The 12,500-nt window shown below is 47.7% G+C and overlaps 1 protein-coding gene across 8 annotated transcripts in view; it reads right to left on the bottom strand.

The window, feature by feature from the left end:
- Window positions 1-12,500, bottom strand: part of kalrnb (kalirin RhoGEF kinase b) — a 29,544-nt gene that overhangs the window by 6,234 nt on the left and 10,810 nt on the right. The window contains exons 21-47 of one of the 8 annotated variants that reach the window (XM_078103870.1): window positions 11,893-12,012; window positions 11,346-11,425; window positions 11,100-11,238; window positions 10,879-11,013; window positions 10,451-10,598; window positions 10,217-10,332; window positions 9,676-9,798; window positions 9,418-9,600; window positions 9,054-9,178; window positions 8,901-8,967; window positions 8,563-8,672; window positions 8,115-8,184; window positions 7,920-8,009; window positions 7,602-7,694; window positions 7,078-7,189; window positions 6,609-6,799; window positions 5,371-5,472; window positions 5,119-5,285; window positions 4,917-5,019; window positions 3,685-3,846; window positions 3,253-3,442; window positions 993-1,037; window positions 793-896; window positions 573-704; window positions 394-507; window positions 79-149; window positions 1-8 (exon numbers count right to left, since the gene is read on the bottom strand). The exon at window positions 1-8 is cut by the window's left edge and continues 59 nt beyond it. In XM_078103870.1, coding sequence (XP_077959996.1) covers window positions 1-8; window positions 79-149; window positions 394-507; window positions 573-704; window positions 793-896; window positions 993-1,037; window positions 3,253-3,442; window positions 3,685-3,846; window positions 4,917-5,019; window positions 5,119-5,285; window positions 5,371-5,472; window positions 6,609-6,799; window positions 7,078-7,189; window positions 7,602-7,694; window positions 7,920-8,009; window positions 8,115-8,184; window positions 8,563-8,672; window positions 8,901-8,967; window positions 9,054-9,178; window positions 9,418-9,600; window positions 9,676-9,798; window positions 10,217-10,332; window positions 10,451-10,598; window positions 10,879-11,013; window positions 11,100-11,238; window positions 11,346-11,425; window positions 11,893-12,012 — 3,100 coding nt within the window. The remainder of the gene's footprint in view (window positions 9-78; window positions 150-393; window positions 508-572; window positions 705-792; window positions 897-992; window positions 1,038-3,252; window positions 3,443-3,684; window positions 3,847-4,916; window positions 5,020-5,118; window positions 5,286-5,370; window positions 5,473-6,608; window positions 6,800-7,077; window positions 7,190-7,601; window positions 7,695-7,919; window positions 8,010-8,114; window positions 8,185-8,562; window positions 8,673-8,900; window positions 8,968-9,053; window positions 9,179-9,417; window positions 9,601-9,675; window positions 9,799-10,216; window positions 10,333-10,450; window positions 10,599-10,878; window positions 11,014-11,099; window positions 11,239-11,345; window positions 11,426-11,892; window positions 12,013-12,500) is intronic. The other 7 variants (XM_078103871.1, XM_078103872.1, XM_078103873.1 and 4 more) reach the window with 7 other exon arrangements.

The following is a 12,500-nucleotide window of genomic DNA, read 5'->3' as shown; positions in this document are numbered from 1 at the left end:
CCACGAACCTGAAGAACACAAAGACGCTTTGAGCTTTGTTTCTCTTCACATTCGCTTGTTTGTCTTAATGCGTCTCACATTCGTCCCCGCAGAGCTTTGTCCCTCGTCTCCGTGTCCGACTCGTTGGAGCCCTGATCCGAGTCCAGAGCCTGGGGAGGACATGCCGACACCCAGAGGACTGAAGTGGCTTTTCTCTTTCTCAGAGTGAACACTTTATATAACAATAACACATTTACTGAATTGCAAGAAAAAATCTATAATACAACAATTGTTGTTGAGTCACAGGACAAAAATCCAAATAAAATTGTTGTCGTTGCAGTTTAACAAACACAAGTCTACCATTATATTCATTATATAAAATATAAGGAAGCGCAAGAGAATATTTGTGTTCACCTCGGGGTTGTTTGGGTCTTTGATGATCTGCATGGGTGGAGGCAAAGGGGTGTGGTTTTCCTCCTCTGGCTCCTCCTCCCCTCCGCTTTGCCCCGCCTCGTCCTTCCTCGCCTTCTGCGCAAACAAACGCGTTCACTGTCCGTCCTCGCTGTGTCTCCTGTGTGTGTGTGTTGATGTACCGTCGGCACGTTGCCGCTGAGGGGCGTGGTCAGCTCCAGCCGGTTGTCTCGCCTCCTGGTTCTGATTGGAGGTTTCTTCTGTCCATCGGCTTTGCCCTGACTCAGCCTCCGGACGGGACTGGTCAGCCAGCGCTGCAACGGGCGACATGATTCATCGAGTACTACGACGACTTACTGAGACACTGTACATAGAGTACTGTAACGGGACCACGCTTTTTACCTTCAGGGTGTTTCCGGTTCCGGAGCCGCTACGTTTGGGACCCGGGGAGCCGACGCCGCCAGCTGGAGCTCCGCCCACTCCGAAGGCCGCAGGGCAGGTAGCGCCTGAGACGGTAAAAGGCAAAAGGAGGCACGGCGGTTAGTTCAAGGTGCGTCAGTAGAGTCGTACATTTGCGTGCCGGGGGGGGGGGGGTGTCTCACTCTGACCGGACGTCTGGAGTCCGTCGGATACGAACAGACTGGAATCTGCAGGTTAGAATAAATATTCATTAATAGGAAAATATGTTTAAGAAGACATATAAAGACCACATGCAGATTAAACTAAAATATTAAGTATTAAGACACAGATTCAAAAAAATATATAAATTAAGAAACACACTGATTTAAATTAATAAATGAGTTAATAAGAGAGAACATTTTCACATTGTTGGGAACAAATAAATACAAGACAAATCTTTTGATACAAACAATATTAAATAAAACTGCAGTGTACATTAACACGTTTCACATCACTTTAATACGGTAAAATATACTAAATAAAAACAGGTATTTGTTATTTTTACGTAGAACCTACGATTCCCAATAGTATTTGAACTAGTACTTTGAGTACTGCGGGTAAAGGAGTAAATCATTAAAGAGAGAGTGAGACAGTTTCTACTTCCATGTCGGACGTCCTGCAGACTGAACGTGAAACTCTGTCGAGTGAGACGAGTCCGAGACAACAGAACCTGCAGGTCTGTGTCCGACACGCAAAGACACAGCGTTCTTCTAAAGTAACTGTCTGACACACAGAGGGACACACAGAGGGACACACAGAGAGACACACAGACACACAGAGGGACACACAGAGAGACACACAGAGAGACACACAGAGAGACACACAGAGAGACACACAGAGGGACACACAGAGGGACACACAGAGAGACACACAGAGGGACACACAGAGAGACACATACACACACAGAGAGACACACAGAGGGACACACAGAGGGACACACAGAGGGACACACAGAGAGACACACAGACACACAGAGGGACACACAGAGGGACACACAGAGAGACACACAGAGGGACACACAGAGAGACACACAGAGGGACACACAGAGGGACACACAGAGAGACACATACACACACAGAGAGACACACAGAGGGACACACAGAGAGACACATACACACACAGAGAGACACACAGAGGGACACACAGAGGGACACACAGAGAGACACATACACACACAGAGAGACACACAGAGAGACACACAGAGGGACACACAGAGAGACACATACACACACAGAGAGACACACAGAGGGACACACAGAGGGACACACAGAGACACACACACACACAGAGAGACACACACACACAGTCACCTAGCTCTGTCACTCATTGACACACACTCTTTCCTCTCAAGCACTCGTCTCTCTCTCACATTAAAAACCCACCTCGGCCGTCCTTTCCCACAATCCATCCCCAAACTGGGGAACAATCCCAGCATGCACCTCTGCCCCGCCGCATGCTTCGGCATCAATCCATACGGAGGAATAAATGTAAGAAGACAAAGGACAGAGACAGACAGGTGTTTCTCCCTCTCCAAAGAGCTACATGAAACTACAGCCAGAACGCTGGTGGGCGTGGCTTTGCGTGGGGGCGGGGCTAGAGGGAGGAGGGCGTTTACCAAAAAGAAAAGTACGTGCAAATAGAAGACTGAATAAGGGCAAATTAAATGTATTATCAAAATACAATATTTGAAAAAATATATATGAAAACGAATTTGTTTTAATAAATTGTTCAGTCAAAATATACAATATGTAAATAATTAATTTATACAAAATAAATATGTGTGACATAAATATGTGAAATAATAAAAACGTAATTAAGAATCTTAATTTAACAGAGAGACGACCTGAAAGTATTCATTCTATTTTTAAAATGCAGACTCACACTAACACACACAGACACACTAACACACAGACACACTAACACACAGACACACTAACACACACAGACCAACAGACACACTAACACACAGACACACTAACACACCGACACACGGCCGGGATGTTGATGTGCAGATTCCTTGTTGAGTCTCGCCTCCTTCATGTGAATGTCCTTGAAACTGTCTCACCTCTCGACTGTCTGTCTCTGTGAGAGTGAGACAGCTCGTGGAACCAGATTCCGGAGTATGATTCATTTTCTGTTTTGTTTTTTGTATTTTTGACATTCTGACTTGAAGTGAGAAGCTGAGGAGATGCTTATTGAGATGTACTGTCTCTTTAAAATACACAGTTATGATGTTAAAGCAGCACATCATATGAAACAAAGTATGTTTTCAGGGATTTAGATATTTATCAGACACAGAGAGACAAACAGGAAGTGGGAAGTCTCAACCAACGTGAGGATGTTTAAATTTCCCTCTATTTAAACAGGAAGTGACAAAGGAAGAAGCAACTGTGCTGTACTCACCCTTCACAGCATTAGTTGAGGAGTTGGAGGCGTTGGATGATAAGGGGGTGGTGGTGGTGGAGGAGTTGAAGGAGGAGGTGGTGGTGCTCGTAGAAGAGGTGGAGGTGGTGGAGGCTGGGATGAGGCCCTCCATGTCGGCTGCACTGTGGGAGTGTGATAGACACAGGGCGCTCATGGGCAGTAGACCCTCCTGCAGGGAAACAGAAACCACATTACGAATGTTTCTTTATTTACTAAATAAACTAAAAGAAAGATGGACACGGGAGGGATACAAGTCTTTACTTCATGTTACCTTGGTTTTGGGTTCTGTGGCTACATTTAGTTAATATTTTGTATTCATGGGACATATTATTTATTTATTTTCTCTGACACTTGATTTGTCACAATTTGGGGCGTTTGGTTTGTCACAATTTGGGGCGTTAGATTTGTTACCTGCTGGGTCGTTTGATCTGTCGTCCTGGCCAGACACCACCCGGGCCGTTCGGCCGAGCGCTCCACCAGCTCCACTGTCTGACCGCAGCGGACACCGAGCTCTCCCGGTCCACCGGAGGCAAAGTCCAACAGAACCACCACTAACTCGCACCCCCCCGACAGCTTGAGAGACAGAAAAGCAGGCAGGCAGGTAGACGGGTGAGACTGTTTATTATTGATGATGAAATGATACTTCAGCACCAGCGGAATGTGATAGAATTATTCAAAGAACACGACCCGGGAATCCACCTAATGTACGTTCTCCACCCGATCAATCACAGGGCGGCTAAAAGACACCGTGTGACACACCCAGTGTGTGTGTGTGTGTGTGTGTTGACTCGGCACATGGGTTCCAGCTGGTGTAGAAAACACACGCCCTTACTGAGTCCACTGGGAGTACTCGGGTGTTCCCCGTCCTAATCGAGTGCAGATGTGAGCCGAGACGACACAAACACAAGTACTTTCACTCCAACATGAGTATTTGTATGTGTACTTCTTCTCGTTTAGTGAAGGGAAAGTACTACAAGCAAAGGAAAATAAAATAAATAAAACAAGTTAAAGAGTTATGAGGAGTAACTGAAGTAAGAATATTTGAATGTAGCAGTTTGTTAACGTGGAGACAATATCAAATATTTAGTGTACCTCTGGGTAGAGTAGTAGTACAGTATTCTTACACGTATTGTATTAATGTGGTGCAGTAGATTGGTAAATGTACTTTTGTTTGATGAATTCCTATTCAACTTAAAAGTGTACAATCTATATTTCCGATTTAAATGGCATGTAAAAATCGAATAGTATTAAAAGTTGCATAGATTTGTTAATTCATTAATTAGTTGATCGGCGAAAGAATAAGTATTTTGTTAATAAATTATTCATTAAACAAAATTCTGTTAATAGGCTGTAAAATATGGAGATTTCCTGCTTTTCTCATTTTATCTCATATCAAACGTAATATCTGACAAAAAAACGGTTTAAAAATAGTTCAATATATGATATCATTATTCTCCAAAGCTCCCCCCGCCTTCATAACTCAACAGCAGGTAGAACAAATCAAACGTACCTCGAGAGGAAGAGCAGAAAAAGAAGCGACAGTCAGACGACCGAAAAGAAGAAAACACCCAAAACAGCTGCAGCAGCGGCGATGTCCTCAGTCTTTGGGACACGCCCCTCTGAAGAGTGTGTGTGTGCGTTACCTTGTCACTGTCGGCGGTGTTCTGGGACGTCCTGGAGGCGATGGAGACGGTGTCTGGCTGACTGCTGGCGTCTCCCAGGCTGTCTGCGTCCTCGCTGGTCTCCCTGTGGGACCATTAAGCATTAGGTGTTGGAGTCTGAAGCGGACCAATAGGAACGTAGAAATGAAAGTACGGGTCGGCAGGTTATTTCTTGGAGGTTTACCGTGTGTCTGACCTGCGGCTGATGCTGCGCTGGCGCGCCAGGGTGGGGTTGGGCGTTTTGGGGAGCGGGATGGGCTCCCTGAGAGCCCCGCGCAGGTGGCCCCGCCTCTCCTGGATCACCTGTCGGATGCTGCGGACCCATTCCTGCTTCAGCTCCAGCGAGGCCGCCTGCGGGCGGGCGAAGCAGGGCGACAGGGAGGTGAGGTCACGGCTTTATGTGGGAGGTGAGGGGGCTCGTCGGATCGGAACACACCTTCAAGACGGTCTTGTTGTCAGACGTCGGCGTCCGTCCGACCCACAGAGCAAACTTGCAGGGATCCCCCTCGATGTGCTCCGTCACCCCGAGCTCCGAGGTCTGACAGGGCGACAGGTGGAGCAGGTGAGACAGGGGGAGGGAGGGAGACGGATGGAGCGAGTGAGACGGATGGAGCGAGAGAGACGGATGGAGCGAGTGAGACGGAGCGAGTGAGACGGGGAGCGAGTGAGACGGATGGAGCGAGTGAGACGGATGGAGCGAGTGAGACGGGGAGCGAGTGAGACGGATGGAGCGAGTGAGACGGGGAGCGAGTGAGACGGGGAGCGAGTGAGACGGATGGAGCGAGTGAGACGGATGGAGCGAGTGAGACGGGGAGCGAGTGAGACGGATGGAGCGAGTGAGACGGGGAGCGAGTGAGACGGATGGAGCGAGTGAGACGGATGGAGCGAGTGAGACGGAGTGAGTGAGACGGATGGAGCGAGTGAGACGGGGAGCGAGTGAGACAGGGAGCGAGTGAGACGGGGAGCGAGTGAGACGGATGGAGCGAGTGAGACGGATGGAGCGAGTGAGACGGAGCGAGTGAGACAGATGGAGCGAGCGAGTGAGACGGATGGAGCGAGTGAGACGGGGAGCGAGTGAGACGGATGGAGCGAGTGGGACAGGGGGAGGGAGTGAGACGGATGGAGCGAGTGAGACGGATGGAGCGAGTGAGACGGGGAGCGAGTGAGACGGATGGAGCGAGTGAGACGGGGAGCGAGTGAGACGGGGAGCGAGTGAGACGGGGAGCGAGTGAGACGGGGAGCGAGTGAGACGGGGAGCGAGTGAGACGGGTAGACGTCCATAGACCTCCTGCTGGGCGTCTTTCACACTATTCAGGAGCTTTTTCCTTCGTTCTCTTCTCTTCTAGATTGGCCTCAATATTTGAGAAAATTGGCCTGAATATGTTTTGAAAATACTGCATAAAAAAATATTTTGAATATCCTGAATATTTTAGAAAACAACAACAACAATAAATATGTATATATTTATATATATATATATAGCTTCAATATTTGGTAAAATTAGATTAAATATGCTTTCAAAAGCCTAAATATGTGATAGAAATAGCCTAAATATATATACTTAATAATCTTTTCTTAATAAAAGGCCAAATTCAATAGTGTAGTATTATAGTAGTATAGTAAGTATTTTTGTATCCCCAGAGTGTACTGTTCCAATGTATTGGCATGTTTTACCCTCAGTCTGCTCTTGTAGAGATATTTGGCTCGCCCCGACGAGTCCTTGATCTCCTTGCTGAAGATGAGTGACAGCTCGAACAGGAAGAGGTGCCGGTCCCGCCCCTTCCTGATCAGGGACTTGGGCTCCCAAACCAAGAAGGAGTCCTGGAGGAGGAGCTCGCCCTGCACCTCCAGACCCTCCTCCAGACCTGACGGTGACATCATCAGAAACGTCTCCAGATGTTTACAAACATCCAAAACATAACAAGAACTTCATGGACTCTTTTGCAAAACATTCTTCAGCTATTGTCTAAATAAAAAATAATAATAAAAGCCCGCCCTCCAAAAGGTTTGTCCACAACGTACAAATATACACAACAATAAGAGAAATGAAAAAATGTTAAACGTTTTGTTTTCCGGTTCCTTCAAAATAAAAGCCCCCACCCCAGCTCCTTCACAAGAAAATTCCTAAAAATCTGTTTGTTACCTTCCAGCATGCTAACATGCATAGCGTCGTTGGCTCTCTTCGGGACGCTCAGCATCACATCCAGGCCTTCTTTTATTTCTCCTTTTCCCTCCTCGCAGCACGCCAACAACTCCTGAAAACACACCGGACTAATCAACACTACAACTACACAAGATACTCAATAAACGTGGAATAGTCAAAGGATAATTATTATGTTAAACAGTGAGTCTTCTTCTAAATATTGTATTTCTGCATAAAAACAAATAATTCAATGTTTAATACCAAATAAAATATGATTATAAGCATACAAAAAAATACTTTTAGATCAACTAAATAAAATAAGACACATACTTATATTATCAAAAACAGCGTTGGACCTTTTAATTTTACATTTACTTAATTTACTTACCATTCACTTAAATATAAAGAAAGTAGAATGTTTTTTGTTATTGTTGTAACGTCACACAGGCAACAGCAGACTTTTATTCCTGTCAAAGTTCTGCTCTTGAATACTCAGTACTCAGTACTCAGTACTCAGTAGTTACCTTGAGCAGCAGCTGGTATTTAGTGATCCTCTGAACGGGTTTGATCAGAGCCGAGGAGACGGAGTTAGTGAGTCCGTGTCTCCTTTGGACCTCCTGAGGAGACACCAGTGTTACAAAGTATCACACGCAGGAAGTACACGTCATGTGTACCTGTATATACATGTGTATACATGTATATGTATCATAATCTGTCCTGTTTATGTGCCAATACAGTAAACCTCGTTGTATATTTCGTAGTATATTTGGTGATGCAGTACATATCGTGCGCTGACAGGAAGCTGTCGGACATGTTGTTGTTGTTGTTGTTGATGAACAGACCTCAAAGAACCCGACGCCGTGCTGCTGGATCAGGAGGCTGGAGTCGGGTTTGTTTCTGCAGTAGGTGACGTACATGTGGAACTTATCCGCCTGAAAGTACAAACGCGCCCTTTACTGAGTATTAAAGTACTAGTACTCATTCTCTCTCTGGAATACTTTCACACGTCCTTAATTTGACGCGAGGTGAGCAGTTACCCAGGTAACGAAGCAGTGTCCCACGTCCTCAGGGAGCTGCTCGTAGTTTTCTAACTCCTTCAGGAAAATACTGCAAAAAGAAGAGTACAGACGTTCTGTTTGTGTACTAATACACTACCGTGTTTCCCACAGATCCGACGTCAACGTGTGGCGGCTGAACTGGAATAATTCACTTTGATTTTGATATTATTACATATTTGTAAGACAAAACTTTACCGGAGCAAATACAGAACAGGGATTCACGCCTGAACAAACAAAGTCTGCAACTTCAGTCACAGCGACGGACACGCGAGACAGACGCGGCGTCCACGGAGGGGAGGGGCGTGTGTGTGTGTGTGTGTGTGTGTGTGAGACGGAGGGACAGCAGGGAAAGGAAATGCAGTGATTTAAATGTGTGGAAACACTGCACTAGGTGGTGTAGTACATTTGGTTGTACATGTACTAGTACCTGTTGTGGAACTCGTAGATGTCCTGGATGTTTCCAAACACAATGTCGTCCTTGGTCCTGAGACCAGGTGGGACGTCCTCTGAGCCACTTGTCATTTCCCACAGGTACGTCTGCACAGGTACAAGTATTACCATGAGGAACTACTGCCTATTACGAAGTAGTACTCTGGTATTACTACATGGAGTTGTTGTTTTCAGGTGTATGTTTGCATTTGCTGCCAGCAGAGGGCGCTGATTTTAGTATTTTATTCACACACTGTGTTGAGTAACAAAGTACTATGTACTACTGCCTGACATACGAGCTGTACTGTGTGGTACTGCAGTACTACAAGTGTGTACCTCAATACACTCCTGCAGGTCTCTCACGTAGACCCTCTCGGTCTGGAGCAGCTCAGCCATGATGTACCTACAGGTACAAAAACACAGGTTATCAATACTCCCACCGGTAGTACTAGTAGTACCGTTAGTAGTAATAGTACTAACGATACTCACTCTTTCTTGCGGGCGGAACGCCGCTTCTCGTCGCTGACCTGGTGACTCGGGTCAGAGAGGTTGACCTCGGGGTCCGAGTCCGACAGACTGTTGGGGGTCAGCTCCAACTCCAAGTCCTTATTGTTCTACCGGGGACAGCGTGGCCTCAGGAACGCAGTACTGGGTACTAGCAGTACTACTGCTGTAACTAATCCACAGGCTAGAGACTATGGTACTTAGAGTAGAGTAGAGGCTGAACACTAGTAGTACTACTGCTGTAACTAATAGTCAACAGGCTGAATACTAGTACTACTGCTGGAATACTGCTGTACTGCTGTAAAATACCCTGACCTCTTGAATGGTGCTGTGACCGGTGTACTTGTACCTGCGAGCAGCCTCCCAGCGCCCCCTCCAGCAGGTGGCGGTACTGAGTCATCCTCGCGGTGAAGTCTCGGTACCGTTTGTCCACCGCGGAGACGCAGCGGCGGAGCTCGGTTCGGTGGGCGTGTCCCTTCGCCAGCATGCTCTCAGCCAGCTGGATGAGGAGGTGGACCTTCTCCTGGGTGTGCTGAGAGGACGGGTAAGTGTATAAATACTATATATATATATGTACATTTATTTAAGTGCACGTGTGTGTCCTCACCTTGGCCGACACACAGAACTCTCTGTGTTGGTTCAGCAGTTCTTGCGTCTCAGCCGCCGTTGTCCCCGGCGACGTGTGCGTGGCCAGGTAGCGGTCACCTGACTGCTGCAGCCAATCCAGAGCCTGCAAACCACACAAAAACTCCAGCATAAGGACGTATGTATCCCATCATGCATCATCAAACACTCTGGTCTATTTGGTCCAACAAGTACTACAGGTTGTACTTCATCTAAGTATGAATCCATTTTATGTAAGAAAACTATTTAGGTTCAAACTTTCATTCAAATCAACGAGCCGCCCTGAGACCTGAAACATTGTAACTATTATATCGGATCCTTTTATTGTAAAGTCATTTTTATATGGAAATCTTTTAACTTAAATTAAACAACTTCAACTATCAATGTGTTTGTATTAACGATCCAACTACATGATACATGTACTACAACGGGTATTGTACTTTTGATACTTTCAGGACATTATCCGCCAAACTTCAAAAAGACTCATTTTCTATCAAGTTGTGATTCTCCCATCGGTGCTCCACCTGTTGTCCGTGGTTCTGGAACATCAGGTACTGCTGGCATTGGTCCAGCCGACGCTTCTTCAGGGTCCAGAAGTGCAGGACTCGGTTCTCCCTCTGCAGCAGCTCGCTGAGGATACCTGCAGGCACACACACACACACCTGGATCACCGATCCACCGAGGAGCGCCTCAGGGCTGTGAACCGGATCCTCTGGACTTTTTTCCAGTGTTCAAAAAATAAATAAACAATTTCTCACCTTTAACCTGCTGCTCCGGCACCCTGGAGTGACCCGTGACCTCGGCGACCCCTGGCACGCTGTGGCCAGAGATGTTTGCCATGGTGACGCTGTTGCGGTGGATGTACTTGAGGAAGACCTCGGCGTTCCTCCGGGCCAGCGTGCAGGCCTGTTGCCATGGAAACAGAACCGGTAAGATTACCTTACAATCGAGGGGTCAAACAATGTGGACTGTCACGTAAAACAGTCTAGTCAGCACTAAGTCCCGCCCCCCTCCCTTGGTTACCATTGCTAGGTCAAGCTTCCTGTCCTAGCATATCTAACAGCTTTAACGGAGGGAGGTGTTCTTAAAGATTTGCTGATCAATCAGATATTTCCAGCCAGGTAACAGTCGGATTAACGATTATTGATCGTTTAGCCAGTAACGTTCCCCAAACCCCCCCGATCACCTTCAGGAACGCCTCCTTCTGCTCCATGTGCTTGCTGACGAGTGGCAGGAGGAGCTCCGGCTGTCGCTCACCACCGCCGCACCAGTCCTCCTCCCTGCGGTACTCCTGCTCCAGGCTCTCCAGCACCCCGCACACCTGAGAGGGGGGCGGGGCCATGGGGTAGGTGAGACGAGCAGACAGACGGGTAGGAGGGACAGACAGACAGGAGGGGGGTGGGGTACCTGCTGGGACGTCCTGTAGAAGGCTGCAGAGGCGTTGACCAGCTTGAGTCTGTCTTCGATCCTCAGCATCAGAGTCTGCCAGTGCAGCGCCACCGTCTGGGCACAGGACCTCACTGCATCCGGGTCATAGTGACCGGACCTGGAAACCCAGATGCTACAGTAAATGCTCTCCATGCATGCGAATGTGAAAAGGCCACGTGATGCTAACGCGATGCTAACGCAGAGACAAGATGACGGTGGACTCACCTGACCAGAAGCTCCGCCCTCTGCTGCAGCGCCAGTGCCACCTGGTGCGTCCTCTGCAGGGAGTCGGCGTGGAGCAGAGCCTGCAGAGACACCTCTAATCAGTCCGTCTCCAAAAAACAATCGTCACGCTTTACTGTTCTCGCGGCTAACGACTTCCTGTTTGCATGGCGCCTCGCTGTGCTCAGCATCCTGCAGCCTGACTGTTGGTCTCAGATGAATCGTGGCTTCATCGTTTCTCAGAAGAGCTCAGAATTTAACACTTTTTACAGCATCTGGCTATCAAAAGGTTTATTTGGGGCTAGATATTAAATGAGATGTATAATAAAATGTTAAAATATCACATTTTTACTGTTATAGTTAATAGAGTCCCTCAGACATGATACAGTAGTATTTTAAAATGAGGAAAGCTACAGCCAAACAAACGTGTAGTGATAATGTAGTTGTGTTCAGCGGCCGTCAGAAAAGAGAGAATCTGCGTTTTTTAAGGCTTTTGTCTCTCGATAAATGCTGAAGTTCTGCCGCCTTCCAAGGGTTCAGGTGCAGTTACCTCGATGGCCTGCTGGAGTCGCTCATGTTCCCTCTGCAGCTGCTCGGCTTCAGACAGACAGCTGGAGTTCAGCATGCAAGACGACAGCATGACCTCCCCCTCTGAGATCCAGCCCAGCACCTCCGGGACAGACGGGGGGAGGTGGGTCAATTCTCCGGTGCCCTGGCTGTGTGTGTGTGTGTGTGTGTGTGTGTGTGTCCTACCTGCTTCACCTGGCTGTGTGTGTGTGTGTGTCCTACCTGCTTCACCTGGCTGTGTGTGTGTGTGTGTCCTACCTGCTTCACCTGGCTGTGTGTGTGTGTGTCCTACCTGCTTCACCTGGCTGTGTGTGTGTGTGTCCTACCTGCTTCACCTGGCTGTGTGTGTGTGTGTGTGTGTGTGTGTGTGTCCTACCTGCTTCACCTGGCTGTGTGTGTGTGTGTCTCCTACCTGCTTCACCTGGCTGTGTGTGTGTGTGTGTGTCCTACCTGCTTCACCTGGCTGTGTGTGTGTCCTACCTGCTTCACCTGGCTGTGTGTGTGTGTGTGTGTCCTACCTGCTTCACCTGGCTGTGTGTGTGTGTGTCCTACCTGCTTCACCTGGCTGTGTGTGTGTGTCCTACCTGCTTC

This window comes from Gasterosteus aculeatus, chromosome 1 (assembly GCF_964276395.1).
Source record: "Gasterosteus aculeatus chromosome 1, fGasAcu3.hap1.1, whole genome shotgun sequence".
In the NCBI taxonomy this organism is placed as follows: Eukaryota; Metazoa; Chordata; class Actinopteri; order Perciformes; family Gasterosteidae; genus Gasterosteus; species Gasterosteus aculeatus.
The sequence above is the reverse complement of the archived record's forward strand: the minus strand, read 5'-3'. Positions and strand labels throughout refer to the sequence as shown.